General features: G+C 51.2%; 1 protein-coding gene across 2 annotated transcripts in view; it reads right to left on the bottom strand.

Annotated features, from left to right (window-relative positions):
* The window catches only part of LOC147673146 (uncharacterized), a 175,814-nt gene that overhangs the window by 28,214 nt on the left and 123,788 nt on the right, over window positions 1–23,812 (bottom strand). For both annotated transcript variants that reach the window (XM_086946898.1, XM_086946899.1), the window contains one exon: window positions 20,609–20,686. In XM_086946898.1, the coding sequence (XP_086803024.1) occupies window positions 20,609–20,686 (78 nt within the window). The remainder of the gene's footprint in view (window positions 1–20,608; window positions 20,687–23,812) is intronic.

The following is a 23,812-nucleotide window of genomic DNA, read 5'->3' as shown; positions in this document are numbered from 1 at the left end:
CTCACGAAGAAAGTGCTCCCCTACGCGCCGGCGGAACCGCTGGAGGGCTCGCCAGGAGCAGGGGGGGTACGGGGGGGTTCCTCAAAAGCCACTTGTTGAAGCAATGGCATGATGCGGACGTCCAGACCCTGGGCGATCTATATAGGGTCGGAATACTTCTACAATATGAGATGTTGGTCGCCGAAGATGGACTCCCCCTCCCCCCCCCCCCCCCCCCCCCCCCCCCCCCGGGGGGTTCCTGATGCATCGCTCCCTCGTAGCGCATATGACGGCTGGGTGGGGAGACGTTGCATCAGAACCCCAACAACACCTGACCGTACAATATCTCCATGTTATGGGTAGGGGCAGGCACCTAATTAAGTGGTTCGCTGCATCCCTGAGGGCGCACATGGAGCTGGACTTGGCCCCATTAAGCAGCAAATGGGAGCGTGACCTAGGGCGAGCACTAGCAGATAAAGAGTGGGAGAGACTCCTTAAAAGCTTGGTGCGAATCCCCAGAAATATGTGCTTCCGCCAAATTCAAGTCTACATAGTACACAGGGCCTATCTCACTCCTGACTTAATAAATAAATACTTTCACAGGACCGACGCATCCTGTCCCAGATGCGGCGAGGTGAATGCAGGTCTTCTCCATATACTGTGGCATTGCCCAGGATTAGCGCTTATTGGGGAGGCATCAGTGAGCTGCTTACACAATGCACCGGCCGCGTCATCCCTTGCAACTGGCCAGAGTACCTCCTGCACTATTTTAAACGCGCGCCCAAGGACAAGGTAGCGTCCTGCTTTCTAGACCTGGGGATGATAGTGGCAACGTGCCTCCTCACTAAGCGGTTGAAGGCGAGTGACCCGCCTAGCGTGCAGGCATGGATTCTGTCCCTTCAGGCGTGGGCTCGGGCGGAAGGGACCGCCATACGGCGGGAGGAAACAATAGGGCTCCGAAGGGAACCTATGGCAGAACACTGGGAACGCATGCTTAACGCCCTACAAACAGCGGGAAGTGCTATAGGCGGGGAGGAAGCGAGGGATTAGTTATGTACACTAGGCGACAGGGGGGGTGCGAGGCGGGCGGTACACCTGACACCTAGGGTGGTACACAAACAAAATACTGTAACATAGGCGCTAAGGAGGTTGGAGACATGCGTGCTCGGGAGAAGGGTGCGGGTCACTGAGGGGAGACGGGACGGGGAGGGAATCGGAATGTGCTGTATAATTGCGAACAGGCCGCAGTTTGCTGGTTCTGCTTTGTTACAACAGACTTTACAGTTCTGTACAAAGGACTGGGATGCTTAGGTTCCCTTGCGAAACAGGTGTGCTTAGGCGCCTACCCTGCTCTTTGTATTGTTCATGCGTACCGTTGCAACGCTAAGTGGCATTTTATTCTGTACATGCACTGCAAATTTAGCATAAATACAAAAAAATGTAAAGTTTGATATGTTGCACTAGCTGTATTGCCTAAATAACATAAATACCAATAAACAGATTTGACAAAATAACTCGTAAATTGCCTTTAGAATTCTGAAATTGGTCTTTTCCAAAAAATACTAAAAATCTGATAGGGCCTTGCTTAAGTTCCATTAGAATTTTGTGAAAATAAAAGTCACTACAAGCAAGGGTAGATGGTTAGAACTATCAGGTTAGAATGTCTCAACAGAACCCAGCTGTTAGTGAAGATAATAAAAACATGGTGGAGGAACTCGACCTCACACCTTACTTGCACCTGGACTTCAAGGAATTGAAGGCCCTATGCAAAGTAAAGAAAATAACTGTAGGTCTGCATCCAACCAAACAAAAGCTCCAAGAGCTCCTGGCTGAGTATGCAAAAGACCACCCCTCTGAGCAGGGTGACACGCAGCCAGAGGAAGAAGGAGTGGATGAGGAGGATGACACTGATAATCCCCTCATCATTCCTAGGGAGGAGGGGGTCCCTGTACCCCTAACTCCAAGAATCAGCCTCTGGGAGCCTAGGGACCACACAGGTGGACTAGTCCCCAGGGAACACATTGGGGAAAGTCCCAGTGAAGTGGACAACTTCCTAGCAAAGTAGACCTAGAGACCAGGCTCCTGGCTCTAGAAAAAGAAAGAAAAGAGATAGGCCTGGCCCCCATCTCTGGTGGCAGCAATACCAATAACAAGGATAGAGAGCAATCTTATGATCCTAAAATCCCCAAAGGGATTGTCCCTAATTTTGAGGAAGTTGATGACATCACAAAGTGGTTCACAGCCTTTGAGAGGGTAGACCTAGGTCTAATTTCTCCCCAAGAATTGGGAAAAAAGGCAGACCACTGGGTCAAGACTAGGTTGACAAGGACAGCCACTGGGGGTGACCAAAAGAAGGTGGTCGCAAATCTGGGAATACACTCAAGCTAGTCTAGTCTGCTTGGGGAATATGGAGGTTGCCAGTGTGGCTGGGTGGCCAACCAACTGTAACAAATATATGCAATACCCCTCCTTCAATGGAAATAGAGTAGAAGCCCTGAGGGATACAGGTGCCAGCATCACTATGGTAAGGGGAAAGCTGGTTTCCCCAGAGCAATACCTGATTGGGAAAACGTACCCAGTCACCAATGCTGACAGCATTACCACCCAACGCCCCCTAGCTATGGTACCATTATGATGGGGGAGGTTACTGCCCTGAAACTAGTAGTGGTCTCACCACAATTGCCTGCGGACTGTCTGCTTGGAAATGACCTGAGACCTCAGCTTGGGCTGAAGTTGAGCAAGTAACCCATGCAGCCATGCTGGGTATCCCTAGACTGGTGTGTGTCCAAACCAGAACACAGAGCAAAAAGAAGGGCGAACAAGTAAGGTTGGAACATGAAAGTATGGCCCAACCAACAAAGAGAAAAAGTGGGGAACCAGCTTTTACACAGCCAGCCTGTCAGGACCCCTCTCCCCAAGGAGAGGACTTGGAAACCCTGGAGGGAACTGAACCTATGGAGCTTAAGCCTTACCAGGCTGGACTCCTGGGCCCAGCGGGACCCACTAGGAAAGAGCTGTGCCAGGGTCAGCGAGACTGCCCCACTCTTGAAAGCCTGAGGCAGCAAGCAGCTGCAGAAGCCAAGGGAGATGTCAGTGGTACCCACAGAGCTTATTGGGAAGAGGGGTTACTGTATGCTGAGGCAAGAAACCCCAATCCTGGAGCTACCAGGAGAGTGGTAGTGCCACAGAAGTACAGGTCGTTCCTCCTAACTTTAGCTCACGACATCTCTCTAACTGGACACCTGGGGCAAACCAAAACTTGGGAAAGGTTGGTTAGCCACTTTTACTGGCCCCGGATGAACCAAAAAGTGAAGTGAAGGAGTTTGTGAGCTCCTGTGCTACCTGTCAGGCCAGTGGCAAGCCAAAGCCCCCCTGATACCACTGCAAGTGGTGGGGGTCCACTTGAACCTCCCACAGCCTCAGGGAGGTTCATAGCCTGCTCCTCTCCTGTGTGAGGTGGGCAGGAGCCTAGCTGGTATTGGGGAGGGCTCCCCATCTACAAGATGGCCGGAGCCCGGGTTTGTGCTTCACCTCGCCTCCTCCACCTGAAGGGTGGGGTTGGCAAAGGTTGGCACACCCTCCTTCCTGACGTAGTTTTTCCCGCCAGTCTTCCCGCCAGAGTGGGGGTAGAACGGGTGGGGGGCCAGTTGCTGGGTACAGCAAATGGTCTGGAGAAGCTCTCGGAGGCGGTATGCTTTTGAAGTGTCCCCATGTCCATCCTGGGGGAGGAGACACATCACCTCGCTCAAGATGTGCATTGTTACAGGCCCAGGAGAGCGGGGGGCTCTCCACCTAGGGGTCCAGCAACATGATTGGCAGGGACCCAGGGCAAACTCAGTCAAGCACATCAGCAGTTCAGAAAAAAGTGGGGGCATACAAAGGCAAGAAAGATGGCACTTTCTCACACCAGGGCCGTGGGTTCTGAGGGCATGGCACACAGGGATGTGTGCCATGTTGACTCTTTGTTTAGTTCTGTATTTAGACACTCAGCCTGCAAAGGCAGTATGTGGGTGTCAAGGTACAGGGCGCCGTGAGGGTGGCACAATAAGTGCTGCAGCCCTCAGGGGTCTTCTCTGATCACCATGCCCTGGGTACCAAGGGTACCATTTACTAGGGGCAGACAGGTGGCCAGAGATGCCAATTGGGTTTTAGTTGTAACACAGTTTTAGGTAAGGAACACAGGCCCTGGGTACCTGGTTGGCAGGAGCCCAGGGCACACTCAGTCAAAGCACATCAGCAGTTCAGAAAAAAGTGGGGGTATACCAATGCAAGAAAGATGGCACTTTCTCACAGTCTTTGCTGGTCTCTCAGAGGTCCTGGGCTGGGAGCTTACCCACACACCACAGCTGGCACTGCTACATGTCATGGAGGGGGTGGGAGGCAATATCTATAAACAACACCTTTTGCTCTTGGGACTCACCCTGGCATAGCGGGACATTGCTCAAGCCTGGAAGGCAACGAGGGCTCCATCGGTGGCAGCTTGGAAAAACGGCCTGGATTTTTGTATGGGCCTGGAGCAGCCCATTTTTGTGGCCAGGGGGTGCCCGCGCAAACATAATACAATTTGGAACCGATGGGCAGAGTATCGGGGCCTTTGGTTGGAACCCCCTGCGATGGAAGAGCCCTTGTTGCCAGTTTAAGTGGAGGACTTCATATGGAAATAGAGGGTTGGAGAAAAGAGGTGGTGGGTGGGAATCGGGATCTTCTGAGCAATTTTCTGTGCATAACTGTGGACAAGGCGATGTGGACTAGTGCAACCTTTGGGGGGGTAGTTGGGGATGGGGTGCGTTACTCTTTTATGCTCCAGTATATGGGGCTGTTGTTTACGGCGGGGGACGAAAGACTACAAAACAAAAGTCGTTGGCTGTCTTAGATGTACTGGAAGGATTAGTTACTTACCTGTAATCCTAGTTCTCTTCCAGGGGTATCCTCATCGTAGTCATAAGCATTAGAATATTCCCGCCCATGCGCGGGACCCAGGAAACACTATATTATATGTGATATATGTGATATATATATATATATATATATTTATTCACACCAATTGCCCTTGAGCTCGGAGAGGGCACACGAAGCAGTCCCTACCATCCGGTATGCACCTCGAGTCTGCTTGCAGTTTTTTGGATCCATTTCATTGTTCCATTTGCCGATGCGTTTCGAGGCAGAACGCCTCTTCTTCATGGGCTACTGCACAGGGACAATGACGGCTCACCAGTGTTGTCTTCGTTTTAAACTTTATTTTATTGAGAACACCACCCACAGTGGGCGTGGCACACAAGCGAATGGCTGATGGTATGCTGGTACTTGTGGTTCCAATGGTGACCATTTGTTAAAAACCTATAGTAGGCTCATTGTTTCTGTGTCCTTTCTGAGCATTATTAAACCTGTAGTAGGTAGGATCAAGAGACTGCAAGCTGTTTAAGCACTGGGGCTGCACGCTTATGGAACGAAGGCAGTTTGCATTCCAAGCCTTTCCAAACAACACCTTCGGAAATGGTGCTCCTCTCCCACGGCCAGGACTCCCGTGCTTTTAATGTTCACACCAATTGCCCTTGAGCTCGGCGAGGCTACACCGCTTGCCTTGCAGCACGAGACTCGGCATTAAAATACAGCTCTTGCACCCTGCTTTCCCTTCCTACTAAAGGCTCAACAAATGTCAAATCAATACACGAGGCAGAAACCTACTGAAGGACTAATATTGCCACCTTTTTTATTTGGACTACGTCAACCAGCATGCTGCTTGACGAACAATTAGCCACGCCCACTTAGGGTGGAGTAAATCAATAAAATTGCATTGATTACAAAAGGTGAGCTTTGATGCCTCGTGTGTGATGAATCCATGATTAAGGGGCGGATGGCCCAGAAACGCGTCGCATCAGGCTACATATGGAGAGGGGGTGAGGAGCTGTGCAAGGGCTGACAGGCCGGTTGGCAGAGGATCGTTGTATGCCCTTTCGAATTCTCCAGGGCATTTGGTGGATAGATATATATATATATCTCCCAGAGGAGAAAGTGAATCGCACACGCATCGCGGTAAAAACACGTTTTTATTCTTAACCAGGAGCTCCGTAGTCCTAATGCATTTCGGCCATAACCTTTGGCCTTCTTCAGAGAAACTGACTCCCAATACTTTCCCTTCGGTGGGTGATGATTTATTTTTGCCACATTCCGCTGTGCGATTACTTCAAAGACCTTTTGGATGTCTATTAAAGTCCAGAACCAAGGTACCAGTACCTGGCTGCTGCCTGTGCGCTGATGCCTTCCGGCGGTTCGCTTGTTCGGTCTCTTGCGGGCAGAAGGGGCGCTCTTTTCCTGGCGGTGCGCTGTTCCACGACATGACCATGTCGTACTGTATTTCATAACCTCTCCCAGAGGAGAAAGTGAATCGCACACGCATCGCGGTAAAAACAAGTTTTTATTCTTAAACAGGAGCTCCGTAGTCCTAATGTATTTCGGCCATAACCTTTGGTCTTCTTCAGAGGAGGAGCCTGGCATACATCCTGAGGCAGTGATTCAACAACCGGGGCCACGGTGTTGTATTTGTATATTTATGTATGTATGTATGTATGCATATATTAATATATATATATATATATATATATATATATATATATATATATATATATATATGCAGCCTACTAAACACTGGAGCTGAATCATGCTGTAAAGAATTCCCACCATACATGAACAAACCTGCATTATAAACATGAGAAAACAACAATAAAGTTTGTTTTAGAACTGTTTTAATGCTCAGAAAGCAGTAGAAATTCTTATAAAACACTGAAAGCATATGAAGCTCCCAGGCTGCATTGCAAATCCCCAGTCTAAAAAGACTGGAAAGCTAACCTGCAGCTGAATGCAATAAACTGACACCGTGCCTTTAAGGCACCCATGACCCCCAGCTTCCCATCATGCCTCAGGGGTGACAGTTAGGTCAGTTGTTCTTTGCGGAGACTGAAAAAACCATGAAACAATAGGTTAACAATATCTCCAAGTCAAAGTAGTCCTTTGCCCGGGGAGGCGGGAGGGTTGCTTATGACTTTGATGAGGATACCCCTGGAAGAGAACTAGGATTACAGGTAAGTAACTAATCCTTCTCTTCCAGGGGATCCTCATCAATAGTCATAAGCATTACAATAGAATAGCGAGCCTCACCTCATCTCCCCGCGGGCAAAGGATCAATAAAAACAGTATATCATTCATGAGCCTAGACAAAACTAAGCTCAAACAGGCCGCAGGCTACCCAAATAGATTCCTCAAAGAGGCTTGCCCTACTTGAGTATCAGTCCTGGAATCAGATTCTAGGCAGTAATGCCTTGTAAAGGTATGAACTAATCACCAGGTTGCAGCCTTGCAAATCTGTGACATAGGGACTTCATGTAGGAAAGCTACTGTGGCCGCTTTCCCCCTAGTAGAGTGCGCTTTAGGTGTCAACAGCAAGGGCTTGCCAGCTAGCTGATAAGCCAATTCAGTACAGGAGACGATCCATCTGGAGATGGATCGTTTGGCAGCTGGAAAACCCGTTCTCATGGAACCATATTTAGGTTTAAAGTATTTTATTGAAGCAGGGTGGGGTAGGACACAAAGGGGCAGGAAACAGGTGAACCACAAGAACCGCGCACCAATGCGCATCATACAGCAAGTACAACAATGCAGTTACAATTTTGCAAGAGGCTCCGTCCGACTCGGGAGCATAGCTTTCGCACCTGTGGGCACGGACAGACAACGAGGGGAGGGGGGGAGGGGAGAGAGGGAGGGAGGGACGGAATGGGGGGAGGAGAGAAAATCAGGAGGGAGGGGACAAAAGAGAGAACGAACGAAAAAGGGGGGGAAAGGAAATAGGGGGAAGGGAAGGGAAGAGAGGAAAAGAAAAAGGGGAGGGGAGGGGTGAAGGGAGGAGAAGCAACCCCGCTCCAAAAAACCTACCTAACCAAACCGAACCCCCAACTACCATACCCCAACCCACCCCCTGTACTGTGCCAATATCTACAGTCTCCACTACTTTGAACTTTCCATGAATCTCTACTATACAATACCGACCCCACCCAGTCAGGCAGGCGGGTCCGGTGGCGGCGTCAGCCTCAACAACCGAAGGTATCTAGGGCAGGTGATCTCTCGAAACTCGGAACATAACAGGCTGTGAAAGGGCTCCCACAATTCCTCAAAGGTATCAGTATCCCCCAGGGCTACCAAGGACATCTTCTCCATTCCAAGAACGTGCCATAATCTGTGCAGCCAACCAACTACAGAGGGAAGTGTTGTAGTGCGCCAGTGTATGAGAATATTCTGCACCGCTGATCCCAGCGCAATCGCGATCTGTCTACCCCTCTTAGACCTAAGGGGATACATCAGCCCATTCGGCAACCCCAACAGGACATAGGCCGGGAATCTAGGCAGTTCTATCCCAAAGCATTTGTCCACCTCGCTCAAGACCTCTTCCCAGTAAGGAGCCAGCAGGGGGCATTCCCATAGTATGTGTGTTAGTGTACCAGTGTTGCCACAGTTGCGCCAGCACGTCCCTGGTATCGCCCTGTCCATCTCGTGCAGTTTCTCCGGAGTACGGTACCAGTAGGTCGAAATTTTAGTAAAGGTCTCTGTAAGACCCGTGTGGTAGGCCGAATGGCGCGCGCGGTAGGAGATGTGTTCCCATTCTTTATGACTCAGCTCGCGCCCGAGCTCTCGCTCCCAACGTTCCCGACCGGGGTTGTGAATGTGAAAGGAGGGGGGCTGCAGCATTTTATACAGGTCTGAGATCAGTTTAGCGTCCGACGTGCGGGTAATGAACCAACGCTCATACGCCGTGATTTCCCGGTGTGCCGCGTCGCGCACTTGGGGTTGTAATGCCCAGTGGCGTGCCTGCATGTATCGCATGCGCTCCGTTTCCGGGAGGCCATAATCCCTTCTCAAGTCCTGGAAGGAGACAACTCCCTCAGGGGAGTACAAGTGGTACAGAGTGCAGCAGCGGGCCACCCGCCAGCGCTCATAGGCACCCTGTTCCATCCCAGGGCCGAAGTCCGGGTTGCCAATGAGCGGCGTAAAGGGAGAGGGGAAGGTAGTTAGCTCGCATCTGGCAGCCACCGAGTCCCACGTCTGGAGCGGGACCCGCGTTACCAAAGACGCATAAAGGTTGGGGGGCCGATGGGCCCGCCTCAAGAATGGCACTTCCTGCAGCGTCCTACCCGCCACCGCCTGATCCTGGAACAACCAATGCTTATCAGACTCCCACCGGCTCCATTCCACGAGATATCGGAGCTGAGCGGCCTGGAAATATTTCCGCAAGTCCGGTATCCCCAGCCCTCCGGATTCCGGCGACAGCATAGCGATGCCCCTCTTGATCCTCGGCCTGCGGCCCTGCCACACGAACCGTGCAATGGCAGTCTGAGTCTCCGCAAGCCACCCCGCAGGGGGCTGGAGCGGTAACGCTCTGAAGAGGTAAAGCACCTGGGGCAGGAGGGTCATCTTCACCGTGGCCACCCTACCCAGTAGCGACAGCGTGCCCTTATCCCACCGGCCCAGTTCCTCCCTGATTTTCGCGCCCAGAGCCGCGTAATTGGCCGTAACCATCTCCGGGAGGGAGGGCGCCAACAGGATCCCCAAGTATGGGATCCGGTCCCTGGACCAGCTCAGAGGGTAAAGCCTCTGCAGTTCCACTCTAGTGGCAGCAGTAAGCGAGATGTCTAGGGCGGCTGACTTACCCAGGTTCACCTTGAAGCCCGCCACGTCAGCGAATAAGTTCAGTTCCTCCACACAGGCCGGCAGCGATCTCCGCGGGTCATCCAGCGTCAGAATGACATCATCCGCGTACAGGCTAATCGCATGACGAAACCCACCCATCTGGACGCCGATTATGTCAGGGTTCTGCCTAACCCTCTGGGCAAATGGCTCCATGTACAAGGCAAAGAGCAAAGGGGAGAGCGGGCACCCCTGTCTCGTGCCCCGCTCAATGGGGAAGGGTCGAGAGCTGTCGCCGTTCACCCGGACCACCGCAGATGGGAACCGGTAGCAATTGAAGATCAGATGACGGAACCTCTCCCCTATCCCAAATTTGCTCAGGACTTTCTCCAGGTAGGGCCAGTGCACCCTGTCAAAAGCCTTCTCCGCGTCTATGGACAGGAGCATCCTCTCCCCAGGGATCCTGGAAGCCTTCTCGAGAATGTGTGTCACTCTTTTCGTGTTATCTACCGTTTGCCTACCGGGCACGAAGCCCGCTTGGTCCGAGTCAACCATGCCGGGGAGGTGCAACGCCAGGCGTGCAGCTAAGATACTGGTGAACACCTTCAAATCAGTGTTCAGCAGCGAAATGGGACGATAGGACCCACAAGCGGTCCTGTCCTTGCCCGGCTTAGGGATCACTGAAACCGTGGCCTGGAGAAATTCGGGGGGGATGGCTCCCGGCTCTGCGAAGGAGTTAAAGAGGCGAGTCAGCAGAGGCGCCAGCTCCTGACAGAAGGTTTTGTAAAACAGCGGGATAAAGCCATCTGGTCCCGGGGCCTTACCCAGTTTGAGCCGGGATATCGCCGTGACCACCTCCTCGATACGTATGTCACGCTCCAGATACTGAGCCTGATCTTGTGTCAGCGACGGGAGCGGGACCGAGTCCAGATAGTCCCCCTCAGCCTGGGCCGAAGAGGCCTCCCCGGAGTAGAGGTCAGCATAAAAGCCGCGGAAGAAGTCTGCTATGTGCTCATCGGTCGTGACTCTACCTCCGGCCGGGTCCAATAGTTCCTTCACTCGGTGCTGCTGGTGCTGCACCCTAAGTTTGTTAGCCAGGAGCCGCCCACACCGATCGCCCCCTGTGTAATATTTGTGCTTCAGGCGAAGCATCGCATACTCCGCCCGATCTGTGTCAAGGGCCGCCAGGAGCTTCCGCGCCGCCTTCAGCTGCCTCCACACCCTGGGGGCCCCTGTCCTATGATGAACCTGCTCCAGCTCCCTCACCTGCCGGGTGAGCTCATCTCTCTTGAGTTGTCGGTCCCTATTCTCGGCCGCGGAAATCGCGATAAATTCGCCTCGGAGCACGGCCTTTAGGGCTGCCCACTGTGTCGCACGGGAAGTATCCCCATTATCGTTCACGGTCTGAAAAGCCAAAATGGCCGCCCGGATCTGATCCACCACCGACCGCCTGTGCAAAAGCGTGTCTCGGAGCCTCCAGACCCCCCTCGGCCGAGCCACCGGTGGAAGAGTGAAAACGCCCTCCACCGGAGCGTGGTCAGAAAGAGAGAGGACCCCCATGTCCGCACTCGAAGCCAAAGGGAGCAATGGGCCGGACACTAGGAGATGGTCTAAGCGCGCATAAGATCTATGGGCGTGTGAGAAGTAAGAGTATGCGCGGGTGGTGGGGTGGAGGCGGCGCCACATGTCATGCAGGTCCAGCTCCTCAAGTCGAGTTCGAATCGAGCCCGAAAGCTCACCCAACTGATGGCGCCGCTGCACAGACCTATCCAGTGCCGCGTCGAAAACCAGGTTCAAATCACCCCCCAACACTATGTGCCTATCAGAGGTGGATGCAACGTCGTCCAAAGCCCTGTGTAAGAATTGGTCCTGATGATCATTGGGGCAGTAGATGGTGCCTACAGTCAGTGCCAAGCCTCCCATCTTAATCTTGTATGCTAGAAGTCTCCCTTTCTGTTCTGCTACCTTGCTCACGACCTCTCCCCTGAACCCCCTAGAGAACAAAATTGCCACCCCTGCCGTCTTGGAGGTGCTAGAGGAGAATAGCTGTGTGGGGAACTTGGGGGTACGCATCCGCGAGCAATCCTTAGCCAGCAAATGGGTCTCCTACAACAGGCAGATATCCGCTTGTGAGTTTTCCAACAGGGATAACACTGCCCGCCGCTTAACCGGATTATTCAGCCCTTTCACATTGAGAGTAAGCACCTTAAGAGCCATCAAAGAGGGAGTTCAAGGAGCACATATCAAGAAGCAAAGCCCCGCAAGCAAACACAGAAGGCACCCTTCGAGGCCTCAAAACAGAGCAACTTTGAATCACCCACTGGCACAGTACAGTCCCCGAACCCCAACACCCCACAACTAGAAAACCCCCCCTGCCCCTACACAACCAAATCTACACCACCCCCCGCTACTGGCCCCCCCTCTAGGTCCCAGAATCAAAACATCTGCCCGCCCGTCCCAACCCCGTTCCCCGCCTCTCAAACTTTTCAAAAAAGACATTGTCCCAGTCCGGCCCGGAACGGGCAAGGCCGTGGTAAGTCAATCTAGTGGACGTCCAGCCACCACCTCCAGCACTCGCCCTTCCTCCCAGCCCACCCCCCGGATCCCCGCACCTGCAATAAGAATAAGCTAAAGTAGACTCCCCCCGGAGTGAGTTCAGGCCGTCAAGGCCACTTCGCCAGTCGCCGCCACTCTGGAGGCCTCCTGGATGGCAGCCGCCATGTCTGCCCGGATTGCGGGCGAGCCCGGTCGCTCCGCCGGAGGAGAGGCCCCCCCCCAGCTTGTTGCCATCCGTTACGAGTGCTGCGCCTCCGCCGTGGGGCCGGGGTATCTGTGTCCGATGCAGTGAGGCCCAACACCGCGCAGACATCCTGGAGGGACCGAAGCTGATGCAAGACACCGTTCCACCTAAAGATCAGACGGAAGGGGTGCCCCCAGGAATACTGTGTCTCATGCTCTCGAAGGAAGTCCGTGGCGATCTTGAAGGATTTCCTCTTCTGTAGCGTGACTGTGGATAAGTCCTGAAACAGGGTCACAGGGTGGTCCCGGAATCGGAAAGGTTGCTGCCCTCGTGCCTCTCGGAGGATCCGCTCCTTCAAGGGAAAGTTCGGGAGGAAGGCCAAAATGTCCGGAGCGGGCGCCGTGGCTCTACGGGGGCGACCCACCCGATGTGCCCGGTCTATGCGAATCCGAAAGTCCTCCGACTCTCCCAGGATCGCACGGAAGAGGGCCACCAGATATGCAGTCACGTCTTCACCCTCCTCACCAGACGGCACACCGCGGACCCGTATGTTGTTCCGCCTGGACCGATTTTCAAGGTCCTCGGCGTGGGCCTGTAACTCAATCTGTTGCTCCCGTAGCCGCAGGACCTCCTGTTGCAGATGGGTGATCTCCTCATCCCTGGAGTGACCCGCTTCCTCCACAGTGTTCACACGGTCCCCCAGGGAGTCCATCTCTCTCCTCACTTCGCGGATCTCCCCGGCCACCTCACGCTTGAGCGTTTGAAAGTCCTCCCGAAGGGAACTAAACAGCGACTCGAGAAATGATCTCGTCACCGGGGGCTCTCCACCGTCCGCCCCCCTGGTTGGTGCCGGGGAGGTTGCGGCAGGTTGGGCTCCTCCGCTGCGTAGGGCGCCCCGTCCCAGCATTTCCGGCAAGGTCCGGTCGCCCCGTCGCTGCCCCCTGGCATTCGACATTGTAGATCAATAAAGGACACTGAGACTCACTGACCAGCAAAGAAAGCAGCTATATGCCAGCCGGGAGCAGCCCACACAAAGAGCACCAGGAGGGCCGAGCTGCCCGGCCGAACTTCACAAAATGGCCGCTCAGTAGTGTCGAGGGGACAACGCCCAAGATGGAGACCCTCTCTCCTTCTCCGATCTGAGATCCAGAAATCCGGCCCGTGGGCTAAGTCACAGTGCAACGTTCGCCGGGGTCCACTGCTTCAGGGAAAGATCTTCCCCGGGAGACTCGTTCTTCAGTCCCACACAGATGACCAGCCGAAGCGATCTCCTCCAGCGGGCCTCCTCAAGCCACGGGCTGGCGTAGTGAGGCGATGCCGACTCCGCCTCCGCTCTGCACCTCCGCTCCGTTCCGCTCCGTACAGCCGCCGTCGGTCAACTCCGAGCCGCTCGCGAAGCCGTTGCCGACTCCCACTCCGACAGCTCATGCACCGCTGCGGGCTTCACACCTCGGAGGCCGGTCGCTCCGTCACGCTCCAAGGGTCGGGAGACTCGCAGCTTCCAGCTCTCACTCGGGCCGTTCAGCGGGCTCCGACCTGGGCTTTACCGGCCAGAATCTCATCCCCGACGGCGCAAACCAGGCTCAGCAAGCTCTCCACACCTCCACCGCGAGCACCAGGCTCAGTTGCCGCTTGATCCGGGGGGGAATCAGCGGTTACAAGCGGTGCAGGAATTCAGGGGTCCGGGAGCTCTCGGCAAGTGCGACCGCTCAGCCCGCCATCTTGGCCACGCCCCCATGGAACCATATTTGACAAAAACCTGATCCGTCTTCCTAATACTCTTAGTATTTTCCAAATAGAATTTGAGCACTCTTGAGATCTAAAGAATGTAGCGACCGCTCAGCAGGGGTGGCAGGGTTTGGAAAAAAGATGGAAGAGAAATAGACTGATTAATATGAAAATCAGACACAACCTTTAGTAGAAACGATGGATGAGTCCTTAATACTACTCTATTGTGGTGGAAAACAGTGTAAGGCTTTTTTGTACACAATGCTTGGATTTCGCTTACTCTGCGCGCTGATGTGATACCAACTAAGAAAGCGACCTTCCAAGATAAATGTTGTAACGTTGCTTTGTGGATGGGCTAAAAAAGGAGCACCCATCAACTTGGATAATACAAGATTCAACTCCCAGGGAGGGGAAGGATTTCGAACATGGGGATAGACTTTCTTTAACCCCTGCAGGAAGTCCTTGACCATTTGCATCTGGAAGTAAGACTTTTGGATAGGTGATTTCCTATAATCCACAATGGCTGACAAGTGCACTCTAATGGAAGCATACTTCAAACCAGACGTTGCTAAGGAAAGAAGGTATGGAAGAATAACATCCTCTTGACCTTTAATAGGGTCAAGATGATGTTCCCTACACCAAATATAGAACCTCTTCCACTTGAACGCATATGGCGCTCTTGTGGAGGGCATCTTAGCTTCCTTTAAAATGCCCATACAATCAGGAGGCAAATTCAGATGTCCATACTGCAGGACTTCAAGAGCCATGCCGTCAAGCACAGAGAGGGGAGGTTGGGGTGTAGAATCCTCCCACTCATCTTGCTCAACAAGTCCGGCCTGCAAGGTAGACGTCTGTGTGGACACACAGACAGATGAAGAAGGTCCGGATACGACCACTGCCGCGGCCAGTCCGGAGCTATTAGGATCATCTCCATGTCCGACCTGAGGAGCTTGGAAACCACCTTCGTAATCAGAGACAGGGGAGGAAATGCGTAAGCAAATGTCCCTGACCAATCCATCAAGACTTCCCCTGCGTCCCTGGGTGGTGGAATCTGGACGCAAAGGCGTGGCATTTTCTGTTTTCGTCGTCTGCAAACAAGTCTATGGCAGGACGACCCCAGCAACGAAAAAGCTCTGCCACTACTTCGTCGTTGAGCACCCAGTCTGGTTGATCTTCGAAGTGCCTGCTGAGTGCGTCTGCCTTGATGTTTAGATCGCCTGGAAGGTGCACTGGTACCAGCAAGAGGTTCCGAGCGGGAAGCCAGTGCCAGATCGCTTGGGACTCCAGAGATAGAGGGCGTGATCGTGTGCCACCTAGTTTGTTCAGGTAGAACATGGTGGTCGTATTGTCTGTCTGCACCAAGACCGAGTTGGCTTTGATTGCAGGGAGAAAGGCTTTGAGAGCGAGATGCACCGCTCGGACCTCCAGCCTGTTGATGTGGTAGGTCTGCTCTTGCACTGACCACCGACCCTGTATTTGAAGGCACCCCATGTGTGCCCCCCAGCCTTGAAGGGACGCGTCCGTCACTAATGACTGAGTCTTATCTTATCTTAAGTGTCATTTGTAAAGCGCACTGTCGCCGAAGCTTCCTGGCGCTGTAGACAGAGGGGGTGAGGAGGAGGTACAAGAAGCGGAGAGCCTAACTGAGGGGGGGGGGGGGGGGGAAAGGTACGTTTTTAACAGTTTCCTGAATTTAAGAAGGGATGTAGAGGATTTGATTAAGAGGGGGAGGATTAAGTCGGAAGAGGTTGGTGAAAAGGAACTCCCATCACAGATTTTGACGTCGAGTCCACCACTTGATGGAAATCCTTGCCGCTAGGGAAAGACTGATCCGGTCTTCCCAGCGCCCTGTCGATTGGTCCCACTGGTCCTCCAGAGACTGTTGCAAAGGACGCATCCTCAGCCTGGCATGTAGTACGAGGAAGATGCAGGACGCCAGGGAACCCAGCAGGGAGGCTACCTGACGGGACTGTTGGACTTCGGCTCTCGAGCAGTATCCTGCACTTCTGTTGCATCAAAAAAAGTCTCTCTTCTGAAGGATTTGCTCTTCCCAAGCTTGTGTCCAGAACGGAGCCTAGGTAGTGGATGGACTGGGTTGGCTGTAGGACTGACTTTTCCACGTTGACATGGAGGCCGAGCTTGTGCAATTGCTGCAGGCAAAGGCGAAAGTCGCTCTTTACTTGTAGAGGAGATGGACCTTTTAATATCCAGTCGTCTAGGTACGGATAGACGAAGAGCCCCTTTTTGTGAAGAAAAGCTGCCACCACCGCCATGCATTTGGTGAAGTCTCGCAGTGCTGATTTGAGTCCGAAGGGTAGCACCTTGTACTGGTAGTGTTTGTTGCCGACCACAAACCTCAGGTACTTGCGATGATGCAGTGCAATTGGAATATGAAAGTATGCATCTTGCAGATCCACCAAACACATCCAATCGCCCTTCTGCAGATGTGGACATATTTGGTGCAGAGCCAACATGCAGAACTTCTCTTTGACTATGACCTTGTTTAGCAGACAAAGGTCTAGAATGGGACGGAACTTGTTCACTTGATCCTTTTTGGGGATAAGAAAATATCTGGAGTACACTCCCTTTCCTCTTTGTGAGGGAGGTACTTCTTCTATAGCTTGTTTTTGAAGAAGAACCTTTACCTCCTTCCGTAGCAGATCTAACTGGTGAGGACGAGATTTCTTTGGAGGAATGTACGGAAACGAAGCGTGTATCCATTGCGCAGTATATTCAGCACCCAACGATCTTTTGTGATGCTGCACCACTCTGCCAGATGTTGTGAAGCACTTCCTCCCACTCGAGTGGGCAACGGCGCCAGAGGAAGCCACTGCTCATGACTTCCCTCCCCTTCTCCCCTTGTTGATGTAGAGGATTGTTGCGGATGACCTCCTCTACCTCGGTTGGATTTTCCTCCACGAAACTGGGTCTTGCCCTGATTCTTGTTTTGGGACCATTGAGGGGTTTGAACCCTCTGTTGAGCCCCTCTGCCCCTGTTGGTTTTAAAACGGCGCTTGAACTCCTTTTTCTTTTCCAAACCGACTGCTTTGACTGTTTCTTGTTCGGCTTTCATTCTACTCATCTCTTCGTCAGTGTGCTCACCAAAGAGAGAGGAGCCAGAAAATGGAAGGTGTAAGATGCGTTGTTGTGCATCGGGCTTGAGGCCTGTCAGGCAACCAAGACGACCTTCTGCCGCATATTCCATGGGCATATGAATGCGCCGCAAGGGCTGCGCCGTCCGCAGCCGTGCTAATCATCTGGTTAGCTACCAGAAAGCCTTCTGTCATTGTCTCTTCAAAGTCCTTCTGGTCTTATTTTGGCAGCTTGGACTTGAAACGCTCCATGGAGTCCCATAAGGCTCTATCATATCTACCCAACAGTGCAGCTGCACTGGAGACCTTCAGAGTAGAAGAGGCAGAGTTACAGACCTTACAACCCCACAAGTCCTGTGATCTGCTGTCCTTATCTGGTGGGACTGAGGAGGTAGCAGTGACCGAGTGTGTTTTTCGTGCTGCTGCTACGATCACGGAGTCTGCAGGAGGATCAGACTTGACAAAGACCGGGTCAGAGGCAGCCGGCTTGTCCTTTTTTTGGATGCGAGCCTGCACCGCTCTAATGGTAGCTGGAGCCAGGAATATATCTTTGACTGGGTCCATAATCCCAGGAACTAATGGCAGCAAAGGACGTGAAGCAGACTTCTGGTGAAGAGTCTAAAAAATCACTGTCGTAGTGACTTGTGGAACAAACAGTTCAATGTTGAGCTTTTGAGCTCCTCTTTGCAGAACATCATGAAAAGTGTTGATGTCATCAACCGGTGAGACCCTAGAGATAGGGCTATCCGAAAGTGTGGGAGAGTAATCACTCTTGGAAGAACGGGTAGAGGATGTAGAAGAAGTAGATGGCGTCCGCCTACTCATGCGATGAGCACTGTGCCTCCTCTCGCGTGATCTTCTTGAACGTTCCTCCCTTCTGGGGGAACGAGATCTAGCAGGCCTCCTTACAGGTGATCTTTCAGCTTGCCTGGGAGGACTGCGTCTGTCCACTTCATCCACCAGTCTCTGAAGCGGAAACCTGTGTGCAGGACTGGCGTATTCCTGCATCCGTCTCGTAGCCCCTGAATCCCGCCAATGATCCAATGGCAGATTCCATCTAGGGGACAACCTCACATTTGTAGAAGAAGGGTCCCTCAAAGGCGACTTGCGGGCAGGGCTTCTGGACTTTGAAGCGGCTCGCCCAGACGAATGCGAGGATGAGTGGCGGGAGGCTGATTCCGTCACTAGAATCACTGATTCTCTCCCTGAAGCGGAGTTCCTCGACGTTGACCCAGCCCGCTCTTGATGCCTCGACGTCGTCGAATGCCTGAGCGGTGAGCGATGTGAGGATCGGCGATGTCTCGACGTCGAGCGGCGATGTGAGGCCGACGACGGAGCCCTCGACGCCGAACGCCGCTGGGGCGACGTCGGAGCAGTCAAACTCGATGCCGAGTGTCTACGCGATGACGGCGGAGGGGTATTAGTCACCCTTGACGCCGAACGCCTACGAGACGTCGACGGAGATCTCCTCCTCAACGCCGATCAACGTCTGGTTGTCGACGGCGGAAGATCTCGGGCTCGCTGCGACGACAGAGGTGAGCCTCTCCTCGACGCCGAACGTCTTGACGACTACGACCGCGGAGGTCTGGTCCTCAATGCCGATCGTCGCCCGGTTGACGGCAGCGGAGGGGTTACACTTTTCGACGCTGATCATCGCCTGGTTGACGACGGTGGAGGTGTGATAGTCCTCGACGCTGATCGTCGCCTAGTTGACGACGGCGGAGGGGTCTTTGTCCTCGTTGCCGATGGCGGAGAGGTCTTTGTCCTCGACGCCGATCGTCGCCGGGTTGACGACGGCGGAGGGGTCTTTGTCCTCGTTGCCGATGGCGGAGAGGTCTTTGTCCTCGACGCCGATCGTCGCCGAGTTGACGATGGCGGAGGGTCTGGAATTCTCGACAACGACGTCCCTGAATCCCCTCTTTTTCTCGACGGCGAGCCCGCCGTCGACGGCCGTTTTTTAAGATGAATGACCCACCGGTATTTCTTTCCTCAGCGCCGAGCCTGACGCTGAAGCTGAAGGGTGCGAAGATTATCCTTGAAGGTGTTCTAGCCCTCTTGGAGCCCTTCCTTACTGGAGACCTTTCTCTGGTTGACCTTTGGGCTAGGCCATAGATGCAAATTCTCTCCCTGTCCTTTAGAGTTCTTCCTGACAGGGTTTTGCAGAGAGGACAGGCTTTTGGGTCATGATTGTCAGGTAGACAAAGAATGCAGACTTCATGACTGTCTGTCTTGGCCTTCTTGTTGCCACAAGAAGGGTAGTTCTCAAAAAGGGAAGGCATTTCAAAGCAGAAAATACCCACCAAACTGTCAAAAAAGGACAGGTTCTTACTTGACAAGATGTAAAAAGTCAAAGTAAGTAAAAAAACTGTGAAAAGTGAAGAACATTTCTGTCAGAAAATACAGAAATGAGTGGAGCTGTGTTGCCAGGATCCTTCTTGAAAGATCCAGAAAGAACAACTGACCTAACTGTCACCCCTGAGGCATGATGGGAAGCTGGGGGTCATGGGTGCCTTAAAGGCACGGTGTCAGTTTATTGCATTCAGCTGCAGGTTAGCTTTCCAGTCTTTTTAGACTGGGGATTTGCAATGCTGCCTGGGAGCTTCCTATGCTTTCAGTGTTTTATAAGAATTTCTACTGCTTTCTGAGCATTAAAACAGTTCTAAAACAAACGTTATTGTTGTTTTCTCATGTTTATAATGCAGGTTTGTTCATGTATGGTGGAAATTCTTTACAGCATGATTCAGCTCCAGTGTTTAGTAGGCTGCTATTGCTTATATATATATATATATATATATATATATATATATACACATATATATATATATGTATATGGTTATATATATATATATATGTGGGGCACATATAATATAGTGTTTACGGGGGTCCCGCGCATGGGCGGGAATATTCTAATGCTTACGACTATTGATGAGGATCCCCTGGAAGAGAAATGCTTTGGCAGATGACTCTGGTGTGCAGGGCGCTGCACGATATATGCAACCTGACTAATAAAATCTGTTTAAAAAAAAAAATAAGATGGAGTCTTTGTCCTGGTGGATTGTGGTTTTGGGGAAAGGATCCTTTAGAAGACAAAGAACCTGCAACACCCATGCCCAACAGTAATAGCAGGAGTGTGCAAAACATGTTATTTACAGCTTTATATGCTACAAACAGAAGAGTTTTGAAAACCTTGGGTGAATATTGTATTAGAAAGTAATGGATAGCCAAAGTACAAATGATTCCTTGTGAACTATGCTTCTTTTGCTTCTCCTGAGAAGATGGTGACTATATTGGGTGTGGTTGTATTTGCAATGCACCTATCACCACTGGTATTGCTTGTCCAAGAGACCCCAGGGCTCCTGTTCTGTTACTGCCCTCACGCAGCTAGGCTTATACTTACTGGCATCTGTTCTGGGGATGTATACAGAGTCCAATTCCTGATTTGGATTCCACTTTGGCTTACCTTGACCCCAGTCACCTGGAAAAAACAAAGACGACAAAAAAGCTTATGGTTGGTATTTGAACTGCACATCCATTTCATTTCAGAACAAATAAGGCACAGTAGCACTCCTGAGGAATGAGCCATACAAGAGACACAAACAAAAGACAAATACTAATAAACTGTTCAAACTGTACAGTGTGAGGGGACACTGATCCGGCATGTGGCACCCGACTGGGACAGATTTACCATGTATCAGGCTCTGATCACAAAATCCATACCAAGAACCCTAAACCCAACCCAATTTCTCAGCTCTTAGAGGAAAGCCAAGTGACTTGTGACTTAATGTGCATAACTCTGCATCCAATCGCCCAGTAAGTGAAATAGTGTCATTCCTACATTAGCAGTGGGAAAAGTCCTTAGAGGATCCACAGTATCACACTCATGTGTGTTGTACACAGAGACTGTACCAACCACTATGATGCTTAAGGTTCACATCATTCTTCACCCGTCTGGAAAAATCACCTACCTTCGGTAATTATATTTCTAGTGGATACTCTTTCTACCAGCAGATTTCCCACTTGCTGCGTATCCAGGAGGTGCCAGTCTGGATTTGGCATTGTTTCATAGCTCTTCAATGCCAGTAGGAGGCACTAGCTCCATGTCGATGCAGGAAGCCACGCCAGAGTGACTTCACTTAGGTTATATATTGACCACCTTGGCCTACTGACTTTAGTTCTCTGCCCATTTTTTCAGTGCCCTTAGAAGCTAAGACACTCCCAAAGTGCTGAGTGTTGTGCGGACCTACCTCTAAAGGAAGACTAATGCTGATGCGTCCTCTTTTTTGTGGCACTTCTCCCTTAATGATTTTGAAGCTGGAGAGATGGGACAGTAGTCACGGACCCAGGCCATAAACAGCTTTGCCTAACGCCACTTGATTACCATGGGCTGCATAATGAAACAGAAGTCACACAACCGTGTATCATGCTCTGTTCCCCAGACACCACAAGCAAATGTCATGGGCAGGCGTGAAGGACATCATCCCATCACAAACCCTACAGGTTTTGAACACTGAATGTTTAGTGCGAAACATCCCTGCTCACTGCCCTAAATATTTTGTCTCTAAAATCATGCGGGAAATTTCTCCGAGAAGAGAGCTAGCTCTGGATCGGCAACGGGTAGGCACGAATAAAAAGGAACTTGCGTCAGGATGCCAGGGTTTGTAATATATGGATCCAGTGTTGTCATACCAGCGCCCACCACGCCATGAAAGAGGTTTTTAAAGAATCTGGATCTAGGCTGTCACCTGGACTGTTCGAAAGGCGAATTAACAATCGGTAGGTATAATTAACCACCAAAAATAAGCGATTCATTTTTAGAGTAATAGAAAAAAATAAGTTTGACAGATTTCACATAACAGGCTATCCATATTAAGCTGGATGATTCAATCAACAAAAAGAACAATTGATGGACAGAATGTTGAACAATGTCAAACATTCACCCCAGTACATCAATCTGGGCCTAAATCCATCGTTTATTTTCTCCCCACGCCATTCCAGTTTAAACCCAGCCATATGCAAATCAGTCTGGACCCTGCTGTCCAAGGGAACAGTCCATCCGAACTGCCAGGTCAGGTCCTCCCTAGGCTGGAAACAAGCATTCTGGGACCAGAGTGGGTTAGTGAGCAGAAGAACGATGATGGATTCAACCCAGAGCTGTGACTGGGAGGCGAGTGTCTGAAAAGTTTCAGCACTCTGTCCATCATCTTATTGTGTTTTCTATGTCAGCCCCAAGTGGCCAAGGTATGCCCAGACGTGGGTCTCTTGCTTTTCTTGCCACTAAGATTAAGCTAGCTGGGCTAATGAGGGGTGAAACCCCGAAACCGGTGCTAGGATGCTTGGTTCTGGTCCAGGGAGGGCCTGGCCTGGCATTTCGGCTGGACTGTTTCCATGAGGAGCAGGGTCAACACTCATTTGCATATGGCTAGGTCCAAACTAGGGTGGCTTGGTGAGCAGAAGAACAATGATGGATTTAACAAAGATCTGTGACTTGGGGTGAGTGTGTGAAAAGTTTCAGCGCACTGGGATGGTTCAATCAGGGCTCCTACATTGTGCCCATTTCCATCACAACCTGTTGATGCAGTTCCTTGTAAACACACACAAGCTGAAAGCAACAATGCTACTATCTTACGACGTTTTGTTGCAGCCCAAGGGGGTGATAAAAAGGTTCTACATTGTGCAGACCTATTTCTGCCTTCTTAATCAGCCCTGTGACCTGACAAATCTAACATGACACAAATAGTTCATTATGATGTAAGGACAGATTTGCGGTCTCTTTCTTACTAAACACTTGAAGGGGGATGCTCCTGTCCCTTTTTTTTTTCTCTGATGTCTTTTTTATTATTTATGTGCTTCACATGTTAGACCTTTCTTCACCTGTCACTCTTACATGCCTTGTCCCTTCCCTTATTACATGACCCATCTCTCTCATCATACTCTTGTGAAACAGTCTTATTTGTTTTTTCCACACTTTCACATCCCCTCCTGGTGCTGCTACTCATTACAAATTACCCTCATACATTTAGCCCCCACACCCTCTTGTCCCCTCTGAGCTCCACATACACTTTGCTTATTCTTCCTTCACATCTTACCACCTTTACTAATGTAAATTGCAGTAGCCATGAACAACAGACTACTGTGACCAAATACATTTTTCATTTAAAAAACAAAAAACAAATAGTTCGAATTCCTTATTTCGGTGGAAATGGCACATATTCAGGGGTTCTTCTTCTACTCCTTTTGCTCCAATATTTTTAAGTGTCATGTGAGTTAGAGGGGGCAGGTTGGTGTGAGTATAAAGTTTGTCAATGTGTGTTTTGTTAAAACTACAAGTTTTAACATTAAACAGTTCAGTATTCTTCATGACAAATTCCAGAGATTTTCAGTATTGATAAAACAAAATGTAACGATAAAGTTGATAGAAGCACAGTGTTAGGACAGTAACGCAATTCCAAATAACTGAAGTATGGATAAGTGAAAGGATAGTGGAAGCATACGCCTGCTATAAATATGACAGTCTTCCTCCCCAAATCAGCATGTTTCAAGTGCATCACAATTTGCAGCGTTTGTCACTCGTCCAAGAGCTGACAAATATAAATAGGAATAA

The sequence above is a fragment of the Lissotriton vulgaris genome, chromosome 12 (genome assembly GCF_964263255.1).
Source record: "Lissotriton vulgaris chromosome 12, aLisVul1.2, whole genome shotgun sequence".
NCBI lineage: Eukaryota > Metazoa > Chordata > Amphibia > Caudata > Salamandridae > Lissotriton > Lissotriton vulgaris.
This window is presented reverse-complemented; position numbering and strand designations above follow the sequence as displayed.